General features: G+C 41.1%; 1 protein-coding gene across 4 annotated transcripts in view; it reads left to right on the forward strand.

Moving 5' to 3' along the window:
* DYNC1I1 (dynein cytoplasmic 1 intermediate chain 1) overlaps window positions 1–22,009 on the forward strand; it is a 296,393-nt gene that overhangs the window by 13,474 nt on the left and 260,910 nt on the right. For all 4 annotated transcript variants that reach the window (XM_029929298.1, XM_029929286.1, XM_029929275.1 and 1 more), the window contains one exon: window positions 17,445–17,561. In XM_029929298.1, coding sequence (XP_029785158.1) covers window positions 17,454–17,561 — 108 coding nt within the window. In that variant the 5' untranslated portion in view covers window positions 17,445–17,453. The remainder of the gene's footprint in view (window positions 1–17,444; window positions 17,562–22,009) is intronic.

The following is a 22,009-nucleotide window of genomic DNA, read 5'->3' on the forward strand; positions in this document are numbered from 1 at the left end:
GTGAGTATTCGTTAAATTGCATTAACATAAAGATACATTTAGCATCATGGAGCCAACTACTTGGGTTTTTTGGCACTAAGTAAATTAGAACATCTTGTTGATTTGTGTGCTTCTGTCTCTGGGGAGCCTTGCCCAGATAACCAAAGTATTCTCACATCTCCTTCCACCAGGGAAACCATCTCATTCTCCTTCCCTTACACCCTCCACTGCTTTCAGAGGGTCACTGTCCAGGGATCGGAGAGGTGGGGAGAAAAGGTGCTCTGATCTGCCAAAAGCATTTGGGGTCAGGTGGCTGTTTGTGCACATGCGTGTAGGTTCATGTTCCTGGGCTAAGAACACGAGCGGGTGACACTCTTGGGACATCAACATTCTTACCTTCAAGTCAGCTCTGTCACATTGCACCTGCAGAGACTGAGCCATGATCAGGGCCAGTCAGCAGTCAGCTACACACATAGACAGGATTAAGGTTTTGAATTTTAGTTCCGAGAGTCTAGATATTAGACTGTTCTTATGTAGCCAAAATTCTCTAGCAGTCTAGAAATGAATTCACACAACCCAGTGCAAGTATATATTATACATTAGGCAACAAATATGAAGTTACAAGTCCACTAACTGACTGGCAAGAGAAACCTAACTTCCCATGTTAGGATCACCGTGCCCTCGCTTATAGGTCAGTGTTTTTAGGCTTTGGTATCAGAGGTATGAGCTGGGTGGATTGGGACAGAACTAGCCAAAGTATATTAAGGGTAATCCTGGACGCTTGGTCCAGAGGTCCAATTATGCAATACATTCAAAAGAACTGGGAAGGAAGGCAATCATATGGCAATTAAGGACAGCAGATCACAGCAAAGGGTTGAGAAGGAGTGTGAGGAGCAAACCTAGGAGAATCTCAAAGCCAATGGAGCTTTGATTCTTTATAGAGAACAAGGCTGGGAGCAGAGGAAGGAGCTCAAGCAGACACATTTTTGAAGCCAATTTTGTTCCTTCATTCAACAAATATTTATTATGAACTCTCTACCAGTCACTATTCTTAGTATTGACAATATATCAGTGAACAACATAGACAAAATCTCTGCCTCCATTGGAACTTAGATTCTGGGGGAAGGGACAAACAATGAAAGATACTTAAATGTGTTACAGGACATGTTAGGATACATGTAATGAAGAAAAATAAGACAGTAGAAAAGACTTGAGGATTCAGGTGCAATGAGGGGAATAGTTTACTCTTTTGAATAGGCTGATCAAGTAAGGCCTTAATAAGGTGAAGTTTGACCTGAACTTTGAAGCAGCCAGTCATTCAGAGACTTAGTATCAGGCAGAGGAAATAGCAAATGCAAAGACCCTGAGGTGGGAGTATACCTGCCGTGTTTGAGGAATAGCAACAAAGCATGTCTGGAAGTGAGATCAGAAAAGTAATGAGGCTGGCTTGTGTCTGGCCGTGGGGGGTGCTGTGGGACTTTGGCTTTGATGCTGACATTGAGCCATTGGTGAACTTTACTCAAGGAAATGGCGTGATTTGGCTTGTGTTTTAAAGAATTTACTGTTGTAGCTGAGAATAGACTGCAAGGGAGAGGGGGCAAGGGTAGGAAGTAGGAGACCATTTCAGAGGCTTTTTCAAGAATAGGGATGAGAAATGTTGGTGGTTTGGACAGGGTAATGGCAGGGGAGGTGGTGAAATCAGGCTGACTCTGGAAGGGCTTAGAAAGTAGAGCTTGAATCATTTGCTGATGGTTCGGGCTTGGGATTTGACAGAGAACTGAAGGATGGCTCCAAGGTATTTGGCCTGAGTTAACTGGAAGGCTGAGGAGCTGCACTGAACTCAAAGTTGGATGTACATGGAACCAGAGCATGGGGAGCAGTTGTCACAGCGGGTGTTTCATGATGGTGCTCTGATGGGACTGTGCTGAGGCTCCTGATGGATGCACAGAAGCTGTGATGCCAACTGGTCAGGCTGTCCGTTTCCCTGGACGTACTACAGAAAACCTGAAAAAAAAACCCACCTATCTTCCTGCCATTTCAAATACATTTGCCTTTAATTATAACAGTTTTTATAGCTATTCATTACTAATTATGTGGTGGTTCTCCATTACATTTTGCCAACCGTAGCTGTGATGTTTTGGGACTGTAATTATAGCTCTCATTTGGGTGATGTCTTGTGTTTTAAGATAAACTCTAGTTGAACTCTCAGTGATCATGCCATATTTCCATTATTTCCAAATTCTTGGAGTGCACCTGCTCTCCTCATCTTCCCTCACACGTAATGCCACTCAAATTGGAGCAGTCACTCTGATGTCTCCACTCTTCCACTCTCCAAGGCTGTGACGGGGTGACGCAGATCTAATCTGAGTGATGTTCAATCAAGGATGGTCAGGATTGGGGACAGCTTAATGGGTAGAAAAGGACATAGGGGGGCGCCTGGGTGGCTCAGTTGGTTGGGCATCCGACTTCGGCTCAGGTCATGATCTCACGGTTTGTGGGTTTGAGCCCCACATCAGGCTCTGTGCTGACAGCTAGCTCAGAGCCTGGAGCCTGCTTCCGGTTCTGTGTCTCCTTCTCTGTCTGCCCTTCCCCTGCTCATGATCTGTCTCTCTCTGTTTCTCAAAAATAAATAAATGTTAAAAAAAAAAAAAGTAAAGGACATAGGTGTGTCCCTATAAGTTACTACTTATATTGGATATTTTGTTACTCGTTAGTGTGGTCTTGAAAATTGAGATATAATTCTTCTTTCTCTTTAATTCTTTCTGCCAAATTGGTTTTCTTCAAAAGCCAATACGTACAAGCCTGCATCCTATTTTCACTCAAAGAGACAGATGGTTGAAACTGACTCTAGCTAATTTTTTTTAAAGTCTTGAAGTAAAAAATACACATGAGTATCAAAAAGGTTTAAGGCTTTAGGACTGGTTGAGAAATCTGTTGTGAACATTGCCTCATACCACTGAGTTCTGTCTGTTCACGTACAGAATGTGTGCTGGGCTAGGCTCTGGATTTTGCAGCTAAGCTTTTCAGATGGGTATTTGCTTTCTAAAAGGAATATAAAAGTTGTGCTGATGGGACAAATAGCAAACTCCCAAATCCTAGGGTCGTTTGGCATTTGTGCTGACATGCCCAGAGGAAATGTCGTGGTCCTGAATTTCAGGCGCTATTGATTTTCTGCACTCTTATGGACATCCATGGGTAGATGGAAAAGCAGGCTGATCTTTCTAAGTATATCTGTCTTGATGTACTTGTGCCTTGAAGTATCCAGGGATAGATTTTTTCCCCCCACTTTCTTTCTCTGGTAGATTTAAACAAATAGAGTTGAGCTTGCTCTGGTCATTCTATGGTGGGCTTTCCCACCAGTGCGTTGCAAACGGACTGCAGGTTCTGTGTATACTTGAATGTTAATCTCTTGGCTCTCAGGACAGACAGAGCCCAGGTCAGTCTCCAGTAATGGTGAACAGCTTTCTCTGCTTACCCTAGTGTCCTGTACAAATATCATGATCTATGGGAGTCCTGTCTTGTGAAATATTGGCTGAGAAAGAACAAAAACGTATAATTTAAAATTTGCCAGTTAAAAAATTATTTTTAATGTTTTTTATTTATTTTTGAGAAACAGAGAGAGACAGCACAAGCAGGGGAGGGTCTGAGAGAGAGGGAGACACAGAATCCGAAGCAGGCTCCAGGCTCTGAGCTAGCTGTCAGCACAGAGCCCGACGCAGGGCTTGAACCCACGAACCATGAGATCATGACCTGAGCTGAAGCCAGATGCTTAACCGACTGAGCCACCAGGCGCCCCCAAATTTGCCAGTTTTACAATTGATGTAGCTCAATATATCTCAAAGGCTTTTAACTGCAACGAACAATAATGAATAATATTCAGACCTAAGAGTGAATATATGTATGTCAAAACAAGTTCGATGAAACAGTTGCCCTTACCATGTCAGGTGCATTCTAATAGTTCTGATCTGTGAATCACAAAACCCACTGTCTGTGCCTGCCAGCTGACTTGATTTTATAACTCACCAGTGGGTTGCAACCCATGTTTAAAAAGGCCCTTGTAGTGTGTATTGCAAACTAGGAATAAAATGCCTGGTCTTGTACTTGTTCAAATCCTTCCATGCTTCCCTGCTGCCTCAGAGGAGTTCAGACCTCCCGAAAGGATGGCATAGCAGCCCTTTGGCTGTAGGGTGACCAGCTTGTCCAGGTTTGCCTGCGGATTCCTGGTGTTAGCTCTGCAGGTCCTGCATTCGGAGAGTCCCTGTGCTTCTCAGCAAGCTGGGGCAGCTGGTCACTCAACCTTTGGGATCTACTGTCTGGCTGTCTTTCCATTGCTGGCATTCAGTGTTCCATCCATATCAAATTACTCGTCCCACAGACTGGCCATTCTTGTTTCTACCTCTCTCCCTTTGTCTCTGCTTCCCTCTCCCTGGGAGACACCGCTCTTCTGCTGTCCTCAGGTCTGGTCTTCTTCTGTGATGGTGTGTCATGTCACCCTCTCCATGGAACCTTCTCCCTGAGTCCTTGTGAGCACAGTAGTACCACTGCCTACATTGATTTGTAGGATCTGTAATAGCTTTGTATTTTTCTCAGCTTTCTGGTTCTTTATTGCCTGTAGAACAAACATGGGAAGAAAATCTGGGTGGGTGGCTTCAGCGAAGAAAGACCGCAAAGGAGAGAGAATGAACCAGTAGAGTGCTAGGGCCAGGAGAGTGAAGCAAGTGAGGAGGAGAAAAACTGAAAACCACAGGCACATGCAGCTAACCTAAGAGCATGTGTCCCAGACACTTGGGCTTTGAATCCTGGCTTTGCACGCAGAGGTGTTGATTTGGGTCCCTCGTCTGCATGTGTTCTTCTGCTCAACATAACATCAGCAGGGATCGATGGTTTTTAAAATTAGGCTTAATTTCAAATTCGTCAGTATTTCTTACTTAATTTGGGAGGATATTGAATTAATTGGTTTTAAGATGTAGAGATACCATAATAACATATTTTTAGAAGATTAAAACGGATTGACTTTGCAAACATTTATATTGCTGAGTGAGATTGATAAAATCTACTCCGACTTCATGATTTAAGCATTAAAAATTTTCCTTCCCTTATTTTTATTAACGTATCTTGATTGTGTTTCTTTTGGTATGATAGTTAAAATTTGTTCTTATTTGTAAGATGCAAGACCATCAGGGCAGCTTGAATTTACCAGTGTTCTCTATCAGGGTAGAGCGCCCACTTTAGGCAGGCCTACTATCATGACTGAACTTTGCTGCGTGGAAAACTTGGCTTTTTTATGGGGACAGCAGAGTCAAAGCCAAAGCTGGGCATGTCTGAAGATATGCTTGTTATCAATTATTTTAAAGAGCAGCTTCACAGGTTGCCTGAGAGTTGCTTATTTTTAGACCTGCTCACTGACCAGCTTTGCAACTCAGAGAAAGTTTCTAGTGCAATAGATGGCTCTGTTCTAGAGTGCTGATATTTTTACATCACTTTAAAAAAGAGCCCTTGACTGTCAGTATGACTATCCTGAAGGCATTCCAAGCAGTAGAGTCTAGATTTTTGAATTTGTTTGTTGAGATAAACAATAGAGGCTGCCAATTATAAATAGAATGGATTTTGCTATATAAAGTCAGGAACTGAGATTCAAAATGTAAACCAGACAGGAAAAACAATGGGCATGTAATGTACTGATTGAGGAAAAGATAGTTCAATGGATCAGGCAATGTTAGAATCATGTGTTGGTTGCACATTTGTACTGGTGGGTGAAAAATCGATTCCCACGCCCTTTCCATGGGAATAGAAATTGGTTGCATAATAAGGAAGAACTTCTGAGTTTGGTGATTTAAATTTTACTGCATTGACATGATTTATTGATGATTAGGAAATTCCTGATAGAGAAATCACAGATTTCTCACTTCTGTCTAATGGTTGTCTAGCAGTTGAGGAGACATTTCCTGAGCACTCATTGCCAGGCACCAGAATTACAGAGATAGACAAGACATGGCCCTTCCCTTTGGGAACTTTCAGTGTAACCAGAGGAGAGGATCACAGAAACAGAACTTAGTCAGGCAGTGAGACACGTGCTCCAGCAGACCATGCACCGGGGCTCATGGCAAAGAGTGCTTGGTCCAGGCATGAAGTCCTAGGAGGCCTTTCTAGAGGGAATGTGGTTGATAAAGATGAATAGGAATCATCAGGTAGTGAATGATGGGAAGAGCATTTCTGGAATTTGCAAAGTTATAAAGGAAGGAAAGAGCTTGATATATGCCAGTAAAATGTGAACTAGGAAGTAGAGGGATGCATGGAGAGAGAGATGGGCAAAAGCGCATTTTCTGTGCATGGTAAGGAGTTGAGACATGTTTTGCATCTAGAAGGAAGTCGTCAAAGTGTTTCAGGTAAGGGAACACTGAATGTCGGGAAGATCACCCTGGCACGGTGTGGAGGACGTGGAGGTCATCAGGGAGTAGGGTTAGCACGGAGACGGGAAGATCAGTTAGAAGAGCATCATGGTTGTCAGATGAGCCAGGTGAAGACTGGCTTTGGGCAGCATGAATGGACATGGATAGGCAAGGGCAGGCTTGGAAATATTAGGTGATGAAGTTGGAAGGCATGGTGAAAATTGGCTGTGGCTTTGTGATGAGTGTGAGGATTTCAGGGCTGATCAAGGGGAAGGCAAAACCATGAGGTGGCAGCATTGCACAACGCACTTTTCTGGGTGATGCTTGTATAGTATTGCATGAGAAGGGACATCCAGCACAGCAGGAGACCTAGGCACTGCCGCTTGGCACCACCACCCGCTAGGTGATGCCACCCCACAGCAAGGCGGGGGTTCTTGGGGGGTTGTTTTATCTATAGCTAGCAGATATTGGGTGTAGTTTTGTGGGATATGAAAAGCAGGGCTCTAAATGGCTAATATAAGCTTACCTGTTATATTTAAAGCAACTGAATGTGTAAGAATTTGCATTTGGTGCCAGAGGACTTTGAGCTGATGGTCCTAGCTTGATGTGACTAAGCGAACAACGTAGGGACCAATACGCAGGGCCTATCTTAACCACTTATATATAACAGCAAATGTTTATTGAGTGTCCATTATGTGTCCAATATAAGGCCAAGGAGCCACTGTGCAGGTTCCAAAGGGAGCTTACATCATGGTCTGTGGAGAAGTTGCCCTTTTTCATGAACTCCTCAAGAGTGCCCATGTAGGTAGAGAAGCTCCTTTTTGTTTGCTCTGAAGTACTTTTGAACTTCTAGGAGCCCAGATACATAATCTCATATTGTATAGAGGATAGTGGTGGGAGCCTTCTCTGTTTGGCTTCCTTACCTGATATGCGGCCTGGGCAGGTGGTACAGCGTTCCCATCTCTTTTGACCTGAGGTTAGGTGCTTCTACAGGATTCTTTGTTCAAGGTCTCACTTCTTAATTCATTCTAGTTTCCCTTGTGATATTCCCCAGAGGGCTCTCGTCTCCTTTCTTCTATTTTCTGGTTCCTTTTTTGTCCTAATTCTTAGGGCTATGGTGCCAAAATACTGCCTTCTGGTTGTCCAAACTGCTCCGTCTTTAGTTTTATACTCTTTCAAGGATGCTACTAGAGAGGCTAATTTCCTAAGGACTCTTGATATCATCTGATAGTTCCTCTAAGATACTCTAAGATATGAATGACTGATTCCCTAAATTGAGGAACAATTCTTTTAACAAAGGGAAGCTTGTTGAGTCTCTAAATTGGTGGAATGCACTGTCGGGGTCAGAAATAACTCAAAATTTTCCAGAACTTTTTGGCAAAGATGACAATGGCTTTTGAGGCCTTTCCTGTCTAAGGGCTCTCATCCCTACTCTGTTAACTAGATGAGAGGGCAGATACCCTATGGATTGATTTTTCTCTCTAGCATAATGGGCCTCTGTGCTGAGTGCTTGAGAGTCTCTTGTTTAATGTGCTGCAATTGCCAGTGCTTGATTTACAGCTTTAGCAGTGCGACTTGGGTAGCTCACAATCATGAAACAGTGCAAACGGAACTAGTGATAATATGCAGACACAACAGTCTTAAATATAGCGCACAAATCCAGCACGAGAGATACGATAAGCTTAATTTAGCAATATCGCCTAATTTCCTAGTCAAGAATTAACCCAATTTGAGTAAAATTGAGAGGAGCCCAGAAAAATCAATATAGATGAGCCCATAGACTCATGGACTGAAATCCCTCCCCCCTTAAAAAACAGTAGTTCTCTACTGACATAAATTGATCTTTCATCTGTGGATGGAACTCTTGTAGTCTTGGAACTATCCAGTATTGGCTGCAGTAGGTGTGTTTGGCAATTTCAGAGGTGAAGCCTTTTCTCCTGGTGTCCGCTCTCCCATGCAATTTACACTTGCTACCACCAGGCGGTGGTAGAGAGCGTTTGAAAGATTGAACTGGCTGTAGACAGACCAAGATCCACCATAAAAGCCTTTTAATTAAGAACTTCCCTTTGACTAAAATGAGTGAAATCTTAAATAAGTAAAGACGGAAAAGGAAGGATTATTTGGCAAAAGAATTCAAGAATAAGGAGATCTGGTGTTTCCAGTTCTGACTTGTCCAGTTAATGGTAGTGAACTTCGATTTGTACATCTCACTTTCCCTATTTATGGGTGAAGTATTGGTACTGGATTGTATAATCTTTGAAGTTCTTGTCCTGAAACAAACGTGTATAATTGTAATTATTAAAATGGCAAAATTAAAAGAACAAAAGAATTAAAATCTTTTTGCACAAGAGAGAAGTCTTCATTTTATTAGTCACCAGTTTAGTTTACTTTACAGAGAGGCTGAGTGAGGCCCATTAAGTTTTGTGTGTGTGTAGTGAGGGGAGATGGAGATTGAGGAGTGACAGGAGTCTCCTCAGTTTTTCTTCCTTACCTATCTCTGGTTCAAGCAAGTGAGAAATGAGAAATCTTTCATGTATAGTATTATGGAACCTTTTCTTCAAGGCCTCACTCTTTCTGTAATTCCAGTTTTCCTTATGCGAGTCTTGTATCTTCTAGGCATTTCCAGATCATTATAGTTGCTTGACTGTAATCTGAAATATTCTGTGCTCAGTGATTTTGCTATGTGTGTTTTACTTTTTCTTGCGTGCAAAAGAACGAACTCCAAACTCCGCTGTTTAGGTTATCTATATTAACAGCAGAGTTTTGTTTGGTCTCTATAGGATTTAGAATCAACTCCATCTTAACAGAAGCAGGTAAGGAAAAGCGTGGTCTGAGGATCCCTGAGGATCCTATGGTGTTTTCGAGAATCTGTAAGGTCAAAGCAATTTTCATAAAATGTTGTTTTTACTTATCTTTTTCACCAGATTGACATTTGCAGGATGGTGTGAAAGCAATGGTGGGTGGCACTGCTGATGTCTTAGCAGGAATTGAGACAGTGGCACCAAACTGGACCAGTACTGGCATCAGCCTTCACTGCCACACACCTGCAGTTTGAACAAACAAACAAACAAACCCTGTTTCACTTAAGAATGCTCTTTGTGAAGCTGAAAAAAAAAAATGCTGGTTAAATCTCTGCCCTTGAGCGCATGTCTTTACTGTGTGACAAATGGGAACACATAAGGCACTTTTGCTGCCCAAAGTTCCGCGGTTGTCTCGAGACAAGGTTTGTGCAGTAGTTTGAGTTGTGAGCCAAACTAGCTGCCTTTTTTCATGAAGCACTACATTTTTTTACTTGAAAAGACAATTCACAGACAAACTATGGTTATTCAGACTGGGTATTTGGCAGACATTTTCTCAGAAATCAATGAGAGTTGATTTTCTGCCAATGCTAAAATATGAGTTTTCCAGAAAAAATTACAATTTTGGAAAACTTATATCTGTGACTACGACAGCTTTACCATAACTAAATAGTTTTCTGAAGAATTTGGTAGGGATATTACCAAGTCTGATTATTAGATATTGGAGAATGACATGTATCAACATCTGAGAAGTCTGCATATTTTTCTAAATAATCTTCTAGATAACCAATGCATAATGTTATAAAATCATACATGGATCAAAGTTCATTCAAAGTTTAAGATAGACCAATAGATTTTAGTGTAACAGAGTACAAAAAGTTCATCAATTGATACCATTTCGTATTTACATTGCAATGGCACTTTAAGAAACTGACATCTGTTGAATTTTGGTGTAATATCGAAGAATGTCCACAATTACCTTAAGAGGCTATTTAAATACTCTTCCTTTTTTGGAATACATATTTATTTATGTGAGACCAGATTTTCTTCAAAATTAAAACAGACTGTATGCAAAAGCAGCTGTAAGAATCCAGCTGACTTCTATTAAGCCAGATATTAAAGAAATAAGTGAAAATGTAAATGAATTACACTCCTCTTACTATTTGTTTTTTTTGCTTTGGAAAGTATGGCTATTTTTTCTACGAAATTTTATATTAACAAGGAAAAAGTTTATTTTTCTTATTTTAAAATGAATTATTAGATATTTAAAGTTTTACCAGTTTTCATTCTTAACATGGTTAATGTTGTTAGATGTAATCCACATAAACAGAGGCTCTTTGGAGTCACTGAGAATTAAGAGTTCAAAACATTTGAAAACTGCTCATTTAGCAGTATGAGTAGACCAGACCCGGGCAACTTCCTGCTATGAGATGGATTTTATTAAAAGTTTTGTTTTTACAGTGTCCTGTTCGGTGTAAAAATTTAGCAAATAACTCTCCGACATCTTTCCCCAGCCAACTCCCTCCTGAGACTTCTATAACCCTCCTTTTACAGAAGGCAAGATATCACTGTAAAAATGGATGAATGGTTGTGGTCCATATCATCCCTTGGCCACCTATCCAATTGGGAGAAGGCAGCTGCATTTTATGAAAAGCCAGGCAGGTGAAACAAGGTTGGGAAAGATCAAATTTCCTATGCATACCTAGTGGCAGATGAAAAGTTCAATAGCTCATAGTAAAGAGCTGACAAGAGCAATTGTTTTCAGGCAGCAAAAGAGAACTTGTTTCTGGGTAGTTTTTTCAATGAGCCTGGCCACAGCTGGGCAATGAGTTAAACCTCCTAGGATTCTGACTTGCAGCTTAAAAATACATTTGCATATGCCAGCATTAGAAATGGAATCTCAAACTACTGCCAACGTAGACAACTGAAAGGAAATAGAGGTCTAGATTGTTCAAACACTAAGCCTTGGGAGGCTCTATTACTTGGCAGCTGTGTAAACAGAGCTAAACCCTTTGGTTCTCCTCTGTTAGATACTTGGTTCTAAACAGGACCAGACCATCCCATGATGGCACGTGCAGAAACGAAAACGTAGGCTCTAGGCCTCATGTGTTCAAGAAACTCTGAAAACTTTCTTTTCTTTATGGATGTGTGTGGACATAAGACGTGTGAAGGAAATGCAAGTTTAACTGGAAAGACAAGGGCCAGTGTGAAAATGACTCGTGTTTTGTTTCTTCCTTCCTTGGTGTCCACGTTTTTCTCTCCTATGTTTTCCTCCTTCCTTTCTCTTCCCATTTTTTCCTCCATTGAAACTTGAGATTATGAGCCATTTCTATAACAGAATGGCAGGACTGACCCTCCCTGCAACTAACTTCTTTGTGAGAGAAGAAACCATTTCTCCATGTGCCTCTCCATCCTCTGGGGGAAGTGGATGATGGTGGGGGGGGGGCTACCTGGGACAGCTTGATATGTAACTTCTGTGTTCAACTGAAAAATAGGGAAGAATTTTACTACTAAGTTAAATGACTGCATTTGATTTTTTAAATTATTATTTTTATTTGACTAACATCTCTCTAACCGTATAACTTCCATTTTAAAATCCTTTAGATTGAGAAGATCCTTTTATTTACTCTGAAGTGCCTTAGACTCTCTTGCATCCCACATTGGTTTTCTCATTCTGATTATATTGCTACTAAATCACTGACATGCTGTATACCTTTAATGTATTTCTCACTGTAATATTTTTTAAGTGATTGCAGTAGACTTTGAGTGATGACTTTGGTTATTGAATTAAGGTGGACTTAGTGATGGGGAAAAGAGTTGGCATGGTAGAAAATAGTAATAGTAATGATGTTAATAATACTAGTAATAGTAATAATAATAGAAAAAAGGGAGGAGAAGAAAAGCAGTAGAAAAGGAAGAGAAGAAAGAAGAGAGACAATTTTCTTGGGTGTTTAATATTTGTTAGGAATGATTCTTAGCTCTTTTCTTACATTGATTCATTTAACTTAGATCAAATGGCCTTTTACTGGGATCAGAGATGGGCTGAAGAGAAAGTTATGTGAACAGAGACATTTGGGAGGATGGGTAGAGATGAGTTATAGTGAAGCAAGGGAGTAAGGTTGAACCAGGGATACAAAGAGAAATCTATTAGCTACAAATTTTCTATGCAGTGCACATGTTTATATATAAATTATTTTGAATTTTGCCAACTAATTTGTTGAAATAGTTCTAGTATATCCACTTCATTGGAATTAAGCATATCCAAAATTTATATTTGGAGTCAAAAGTAGAGATTTCTCCCAAATTGTATAGACTGTCCTCATCAATCTTGTCTTCCAGTGTTTTTTTTATGTTTTCTAAAAACAGTGCAAACATTAGTTATCAATGTTTTAATCTTGGTCAATGTGATACTACAAAGAAATTGCTTTCCTTCTGTTATTGTTCAGTTCAATTATCTTCATAGGTCCTTAAACCTTACTAGTCATTTGTTATTTCATTTTCCTGTGTGTGTGTGTGTGTGTGTGTGTGTGTGTGTGTGGGTGTGTGTGTGTTTCCATTTCCCTTGGAATATTAGTGTCTTTGTTACTGGTTTCTTTTTTTTTTAATTCTTTTAATGTTTTATTTATTTTTGATACAGAGAGAGACAGAGCATGAGAGGGGGAGGAGCAGAGAGAGAAGGAGACACAGAACCGGAAGCAGGCCTCAGGCTCTGAGCTAGCTGTCAGCACAGAGCTTGACGTGGGGCTCGAACCCACGAACGTGAGATCTGACCTGAGCCGAAGTCGGAGGCTTAACCGACTGAGCCACCCAGACGCCCCTGTTACTGGTTTCTAATAGATTATTTATGACTGAGGAATGTTAAACATTCACCACGCATTGTAAATAAAATACCATGTTTTCTCTCCAACATTTTACTGTGATGTTTTGATTTTTGGTTGTACAGAAGTTGTGTATTGAAATATAATAATATTCTGCTTTTTTAAAAAAGGGGAAATCAGAAATAGGGAATTGAAATTTGAAAAAAAATTATAACAGTTAAAGATTAGCATATAGAGCCCAGGTTACATGGAGTAGCTGATTTGATCATTTGGATATCTCTTGTTGCTGAGTATCTCTTTGGGGTGGGTGACTTGGGGGACAAGAAAAGAAAGAACAGAGATGAAGTGGGGTTGTACTCAGCAGTAGTAAATCTGGAGAATTTGTAGGAGAGTGTGAGCTAAGATGCAGAGGTGGGAGGAGGTGAGAAGCATGAGTTGGGGAAGTGAAGGTAGGTTGTAAGAGAGTGTGGGCAAGAAGAATGTCACCAACAGAAAACAAATTTGGAATATGGGACTCTGCTCTGAGGAGAGCTGAACAGGCGTCGTAAAAGTGCATCATCTGACCCTGGAATGGATGGAGTTGGTGAGGCTGAGCCGTAATTGTTCCGAAGCCAGGGGAGAGTTGGCTGGTAGGTGGCAGACTAGGTTGATGAACAGACTGGGAAGAGACTTAATACCCGGAGGTGGGTTTGATTTCTCTCCTGACCCCTTGCCATTTTTAAATGAAAGAGACCAGCTTTTTGTGTGTGTGAAGTAAGTGAGCAATAATTAGCAGCAGGTAGCTCTGACTCTTATTTTCTTAAACTGAGAGCATCAGAATTGCCTTTGCTGTGACCTACATTAGCCACAGGATGCTCTATAACTCATGTCTCCCATGCTTTGCTCCTCAATTTGCTTTGCTTGATGTGCAGGGTGATTTAGTGAGTCAGAGTGGCAAGCCCCCTGGGAGAGCCTGTGGAGTTTAGTGCTGACACTGCATTTAGTGCCACTATTGCAGCCATTTTACTATGTGTAAAGGGCCATTCATTTAATCTAATGTGTACTTTCCAAACCCTTTATGAGGCATTCTCTTGAGATTTCTCATTCTCCTTGGTGTTGGTGCAAAATATCTATTTTGGAGGAGATCCAAAAAATCAGTAAGTGGAAGGTACTCTATAGCTATCTTTTGCCATTGTGTTTCTACGATCTTTAAAAAGTGAAGTGTGTTACTTGAAACATCACTACCTAATACTTTTTAAAAGTTCCTTTCGTGTTTATGTTTTTTTAACTTAAAAAATATTGGCTCTATGGCTGGTAACACCAGCTTAAATTACCAGCATAGTCAGGCATATTTATCAGTTGTAAGAACTTTGCTTTTTGCAGAAAGGTACTAAATATACACCTTACTTCCTGCTCATGAATGAAGGTTTACCAGAAAATCACAACAAATATAGGATGTTATTATTACGTACTTTGCTCCTTAATGACTAGAGCATATAGCTGATGCTGTGCCAAACCCTTTCAGTGGACTAAAGGAAGGTCAATGGCATCTGGGGAAATGTGTGGGAGAAAATTCTAAGTAGTTTCCACTGACTATCTTCACAGAATGACACAATTGTTGCTTTAATAGTGATATTTTTAATTGGACATTTCATTTTTGACAGCCAAAAAAAGTCAAAATTGTAAGTCTGATTGGTCCCCACTGGGGAAGGAAGAGTGTGCTAGTTCACAGATGGCTTCTGGAATGAGGGTCCTATTTTCTCTTGCCAGGATTTTTGCTCACTGGGGTTGAAAATTATTGGCAAATGATATTTTAGTGATAAACCTGATTTTTGTCAGTTCCATGGCTTCTTGTAAAAAACAAATCAGAGAATCTGACTGTATGGAATCATACTTTTCCATGTCAACCATGGAGCTGGAGAGAACTGCCTTCCGTTGGCAGGGTTTTTCCTCTCTGCCTGGTCTTAATCACTGCTTTGTGTCCTCATGTTATCTGCCTGGCTCCTGTAGGACTTTGGATTTGTGATTCAGTTTTAAACTTCGTAGGTGGATGACTCAGAACTCTGTTTCACAGCTGCGGTCCCCATCCAGCTTCTCATCCCGTCTATAGTATCTCTGCATTCTTTCTGCCCAGAAATCCCATTGACACCCGAATCACAACATACTACAAGTTTTTTCATCATTTCCTTCCTGCCTTCACTTTCCAGCTTCGCTGCTATCCTCGTTGCTCTCTCAAAGTTGAATTATATCTGAGTCTTCTTTTGCTTCCATATCTGAAGGCTACCAAGAGTCACTTCTTCCTCCTTGGCGTGCTTTCATCTGCCCACATTCCCTACGTTCTGTCTCTACATCCGCCCACCATCCTGATGCAGGTGCAGTGGATCCAGTAGATCACCAGCCTCAAGGCAGCTTGCTTCCTCTTTAGTTTCTGCTCCTATCGGTTTTCCAGGCAGGGACAAGAAGAGGTTTAAGCAAATTCCATTTTCATTCGGTCACTTTCCTTTTCAAAAAGCTGCTGTGATTTCCCATCTCTCATACTACATGGAACTCTTCTGTTTTCCAAAGGGTTTACCTGTTGCCTCCACAAATCCTTTCTTACCAACTAAAGTTTATATTTTTTGGCTTGGATTCATCCATATCTCTTACCTGCTGGTTCCCATTCTATAGGTCTTTGCATGTCTGTATCTTCCCTTCTTTGCTGGTTCCAGATTTCATTTGATATCCACCTTACATTGCCCCTCCTCCTCAGAGCATACTCTTGTTCATTCTAGGAGATTTTAATTATTCTGCTGTCTGCATGCTGCCTAAACTTGTACGCCGGGGTCAGCAGAGTGGAGTCGTTCAGAGCATGGACATGCGTGACTTTAGCTGCTGCCATGTACTGAATGTGAGGTCCTAGGTCGTGCTGAGGCTTCATTATCTGAATAGCAAGCAAGGTGTTAATAACAACACTGGTCTCCTCGGATTGTTACGATTAAATGTGATAACAAATAAACGTTTGGCACTCAGAAACCAACAGGCCAGTATCTCAGAGAGCATCTCCAGCCATCTCACATGCCTGCAAAGTGGAGTTATCCACTCTTTGAAGGGGAGAATCTGGTTTTCCTCATCTTTGTCCTCCGATGCCTTATAACTGAGCCTAGCGCAGATTAATTATTCAATGATCTTTGTTGAAAAATGAAGATAGGATTGTGATTATTATTGCTATTATTTCACAATTCTTTGTCATCACACCAGGAAGAGGAAGGAATATGTACAGTAAAGTGCATTTTCCAACCATGTCTGTTTTTTGGGAGGTGTGTCTCAAGGTAACTGCAGATTCTTGATTACCTTCCGAAGGCAGTGACAGGAAGTTTGAGGATTTTCATTCCTTGTATTCTTTGCTTCTTTCTTGCCTTTCATTCCTCTGTCATCTACTTAGGGATTCATTATATATTCATCATAGCTACATATAAGTAATATGTAAATGAATACTCATGACATTTACGGATTTTTTTTTTGATTTTTACTTTATTTTGGGAATTTGAGTCAGAGGGGGATTCTTCATTTCCCGGTGTTTCCATTTTCTTAGTTTCCAGTTGAGAGCATGAAAGAGACAAATATAATCATTGGTAACTGGTGAGAGTGTTCTCCAAACTAATTTTATTTGTGCATATTTCTGGCATCATCACCATCGGCATCACCATCGCCATTAACATAAAAATTAAATTTCATTCAGGTAAATTTCCCAAGGACTTGCCATGGTTGTGATCTACCATTTCGTGTGTTCACAAACATCTTTTGCTTTGGAAAGGGAAAGTGCTGGATAAGCACTATCCCGTTCAGTATGCAAATGAAAGTTCTATAGAGATAGGATTGTACTGGAGACAAAATTAATTGTGACAGTTGGGGAGGAGTTTTACAGAAAAAGAAGATTAACATGTTAGGTTTTTAGTGGCTGTCTTCCCTGATGCATATAATGCTGGGCAAAATGAAATCTATTGCCCAACCTAGCTCAGTGGAGGAATGTTTATTGAGTCCATAGAAATTTGAGCAGGCACATCTCTAAGGGTTTATGACAGCCCATTTTCTTTTCTCAGTGTGGGGATGAATTGGTCCATTATCGTCTAAATTGGAAGTCATGGTGAAGATTCTTTTTTGATTCTCTTATTTATTTATTTTTTGTTTACTTGTTAAGAAACTTGCACAGAAAATGTCTTGCTTATTCTGAAGTAAGTTGCTATTATTCTTCAGACCAGAACAGACTATACCATTGTATTTCTTCAAATATTTATGAATACATAAAAGGAAAATATTTGTATAGTGTGAGGCCAGACCTAACCTAATTTTTTTTGATTCTTCAGCATAGGCTAAGTAATACAACCTGTTATAGTAAAAAAAAAAAAAAAAAGTCACATTTTCAAGCTTTTGAATGATTTTTGCAATGATAATACAGAAAAGTTATTTTTTATATATTCACATTTTTTTTCTTTTCCTCCAAGGAAACCAACATGTCTGACAAAAGTGACTTAAAAGCTGAGCTGGAGCGCAAAAAACAGCGCTTAGCACAGATAAGAGAAGAGAAGAAACGGAAAGAAGAGGAGAGGAAAAAGAAAGAGGTAAATACTGGGTATTGGGGTGTTGCAGGGAAAAAGGAAAATCACTTGATTCTAAGGGGCTTGTCAAATGATTAAGAGGGTGCCCTAGAAGAATCGTTCCCTGATCTCTGAATAAAACGAGTGGATACCTGCATACGCGGAGTAATAAAATCATTGTCACCGGCTGTGTACTGGTCAAGCACCACCTACGGTCCAGAGGTCTCCAAGCCCCAGGTTCACCTTGGACTTGAAGAGCACCCTGAAAGTGGTCTGCGAAATCTTGAATGTTAGAAATTTCCTAACCTTTCTGTATCTTGGTTTCCTATCCTTAATATGGGAATACTAATATATTTTCTATGGGGTTGTGTGAATTAAAAGAGTTAATCTTGAAAGCATTTAGTAGTACCCAGGCTCTAGTAAGTGTTTAATATGTGTTAGGGTTTTAAAAAATTATTTATTTATTTTTATTTTAAAGAGAATTTTTACTTTTTATATTATATATTATATTAAAGTCTATTTACTTATTTTACTTATTTTACTATTTACTTTTTTTAAATTTTACTATTTACTTATTTTACTTATTTTTGAGAGAGAGATAGAGAGAGCATGTGTAAGCAAGAGCATGAGTGGGAGAAGGGCAGAGAGAAAAAGGCAAATACAGAATCCGAAGCAGGCTCCGGGCTTTGAGCTGTCAGCACAGAGCCTGATGCAGGGCTCAAACTCATGAACTGAGAGATCATGACCTCAGCCAAAGTCGGATACCCAACTGACTGAGCCACCCAGGTGGCCCGAGAGAGAGAATCTTAAGCAGACTCCATGCTCAGCACAGAGCCCAATGAGGGATTCGATCCCACAGACCATGGGATTATGACTTGAGCCAAAATCAAGGGTCACTCAACCACATGAATCACCCAGGAGCCCCAATATGTGTTAATTTTAAGATAAAGTTTTCTTAAAAACTGCCAGCCTGGGATACCTGGGTGGCTCAGTTGGCTGAGTGTCCAACTTTGGCTCACAGTTCATGAGTTCAAACCCCTCATCAGGCTCTGTGCTGACAGTGTGGAGCCTGCATCAGATCCTCTGTGTTCCTCTCTCTCTGCATCTCTCTTGTTTGCACGTTCTGTCTCTCAAATATAAACAAACGCAAAAAAAAGAAAACTATTAGCCAGAACGTTTTAGGAGAAAAACAGAAAAATATTGCCAATGGATTTCCATGGTTTCCTAAGGGGTGTGTATATTTCAGTGTAAACAAGGTCTAATAGAGGGAAAGCTGCATCTCTCCCCCTTGGGGAAAAGGTAGATAGTATAGTAGTGGACTCTGCTCCATGGACATAGAATTATGACATTTCGGAGCTAGAAGAGATTTTAGAGACTTTCTGCTGAAACCCCTCTTTATGCCCAAAGCAGCAGAACCCTGGAGATGAAATGTCACTTTTCTGTCTGCCACGCGCAGAATCCAGGACTCTGGATTCCCAGTTCAGTGCATTGCTGTCATATCATGTTTTCTTCTTCTAGCCCAGTCCAACAAATAATTTATTTTTAATTCTCCAATTTGTTGCGGTCATGTAGAAATAGCCCACATCTTGTACAAAAACCAGATGCCGAAGGTGGTTTGGAGTCGTTTTCTGAGAAGGAAACTTTATGTAGCATGATATACTTGCGTGTTTAGAAACCAGAGCTGCCTCCATACTTGGAGTCTTCCTGTGAGGAAAAACAAAATGTCATCTGACGCCTTGCAATCTAAATAGGCACTGTTTCAGACTATAAGGGTGGGAGACGAGGTAACAGATTCATAACAATTATTTCCCAACAAAGTAAAACATAATTGCAATTGTGTTTTAGCCTCCTGCCATCTCACATCCCTCGTTCCATTACACTTTGATTGATGCCATGGTCTTATTTGTCCTTGACCGTGCGCATAATGTTTTTCTCTTGGTGATCTTTGCTATTATGAATGCAGTCTTTGAGTGAAGTAGAGGTGAGAATTGACAAGGAATGGCTATTCATTTCCATGCAAAGCCAAAAAAAGCAGTAGGGTATTATTCTTCCTTTCCTTCAAATGTCAGCACTTACTATAGTTTTAAAGCACCTGTTATCCTTTACTAATAACCAGTTTCCTTTTAAACTGACATTCTAATATCCAACTTGAATTTCATAGAATTACTACAAAATGCGATGTGGTATGGGAAATCTGGTTCCAAATTATGCTGTCTGCTTCATCTTCGTCATTTCACCCATGGAGGGGGTGGAGAATTACAGGCAAACAAGACTGATTGAAGCAGGCCACCCTTCCTGTTTCTGCACTCAGCAGCTTTGCCTGATGGAGATTTGGCCTGTTATACAGCAGACAGGCGCCCTGGGAGTCGCAGGTGGTGGGGAGTGTGGTACACCTGAACTCTGTACTTCCTGGGTCTGAAATTAAAGGCACAGTCTCAGTTTCCTCATTTCCACAGGTTTAAGCCTGTGGTACCCTGACCTTGCTCCATTGGCTCCCATGCCAATACAGAGCCCTCATCTTCCATCTCAAAGTTTTTGATTCGAAAGATCCAAGCAGGGCCAGACTTTGGGATTCACTGAACGACACCATCTTTAAAGCCTGTCCTGTTCCTCAGCAATGCATTCCCCCTGAGAAAGATCTTTTCTTGATTGGGTCAAAGTAACTTTTGTAGACTGTGATGACTTGGTTTGCCTGAGCAGATGATGCTGTAAGACAGAGGCAGGAAAATTCAGTGATTATGCACGGAGGCTTTTGAGGTGATTGTGGCTGGGAAACCTGGCTCTGCCCTTCACAGAATGGCCTTGAGTGAGTATGGGACCTCTCTGACCCTGTTTTCCCTTGTGTAAAATGGAGAAAACATTAGTGCCTACGTCACAGAGTTCTGTGAGTATATCAGGGGCGTATAAGGCCCAGAAGGCCTGGTCGATAAGAAGCAGTGGTTGTCCTGCTCCTGAGACTGGCACCCGGAAGAGGAGAATGCAGCCCTATGCGGTCGGCTATATGTATCTATCAGGATCCTGCTGATGAGGCCATCTTCCAAGAATGCTTCATTATTGGAAGGATCTTATAATTCAATGGTTCTAATTTCCTGGAAGTATAGCATTTTGTAGAGGAAGAAACCAGGAAGTTTTCAAATAAGGATTCTAGGCCCCAGAGGTCTAAACCTTAAGGGTAGCCACCCTTATCACCAGTCTCAGGAAGGATCCCTTCTTCCAGCCCATGGCCCTAAACAGAAGCCTGGGGTCATTCTTACACTACCTCTTCTCCAACTTATAGTGGTCATCAGATCCTGGATGGACGAGACAGCACTTTCTTCTCCCCCGCATCTCCTTTCTCCTTGAATCCACATTCTGGCCAGTCTCAGCAACTTACGTATCCCCTATGGGCCACACTGTCTCTTGACAGGGAGTTTGTGAATATTCACTTACTGCTTGTACCATTCTCTTGCTTCTCTCTATTGTCCTTCTCCTGACTGTTAACTACCTGTCTATCAGTTCTCACCTCAAACATCACTTCCTCCAGAAAACCTTCTCTTATACCTTTCTCCTCGCCATGACTAGTTATTCCTGCCCCATACTTGACCTCATCTAACCAGTTAGCAAAGAGCATCATGTTTGCCTCTTCACTTGTCTTTCTCTCCTAAGAGATGGCAGACTTCCGAGGACAGGGCTGGTGTTTTTCAAGTCAATGTCTAGCACAGATCCTGCCACCTAGCAGGACTTCAATGAAGGATTAAAGCATGAATGGTTGAGTGCATGAATGAACATACCAACTAGTTAGCGCCAGTCTGAGATGCTGGTCACAGACTCCCTTTCCAAACATCTGGAATTCTTTCCTGCAAATATCCTTGGAAATTCTGATCTTGAGTTTAGGGATGCCCCAGCCAATTGTCACTGACTCTTGAGTTTAAGATTTTCTAGTTTTGTGGTGTTTGTAGAGAGTTAGCAATAGCCTTAAATTTTTAACTTTATTTAGGTTTCTCTTTTAAATAACACAAATTTAGAATAAGAAGGAAACAAAATACTCTTTAATGCTAATCTGAGTTGTCTTAGCCGATGCCAGGTCCCGGCGCGCTCCCCAGCGTTCGGCGGTACCTGTCTTGTCCGCCCTGACCGGCAGGGTGGAGAATCGTCGCGGATTCTTTTCCTGAGGGAGGGAGAGAAAACAGGGCAGGAAGAGGGACGCACAGAGAGTAAAGACAACACACGGTTTCTGATCAAGCCTCCTCTTTATTGAGAAAACACCACATCTTATAAAGGTTTCAAGGCGGGGAAACAAGGCAGCTGACCCAGGTCGGTTGCTAGGAAACAGGGTTAAGGGATTCAGACTGGAGTAAAAGAGGAACCGGACTAAAGTGTTCTAGCACAGCGCCTGAGGGGCTGAAGCTACCCTGCCTGCAGGCGGTTCATCTTTGATCTTCTGGCTTCTCCTCTGGCAGGGAGTGGCGCTCCCCTGCCTATTTTGCAACTCC

Source organism: Suricata suricatta, chromosome 2 (assembly GCF_006229205.1).
Source record: "Suricata suricatta isolate VVHF042 chromosome 2, meerkat_22Aug2017_6uvM2_HiC, whole genome shotgun sequence".
NCBI lineage: Eukaryota > Metazoa > Chordata > Mammalia > Carnivora > Herpestidae > Suricata > Suricata suricatta.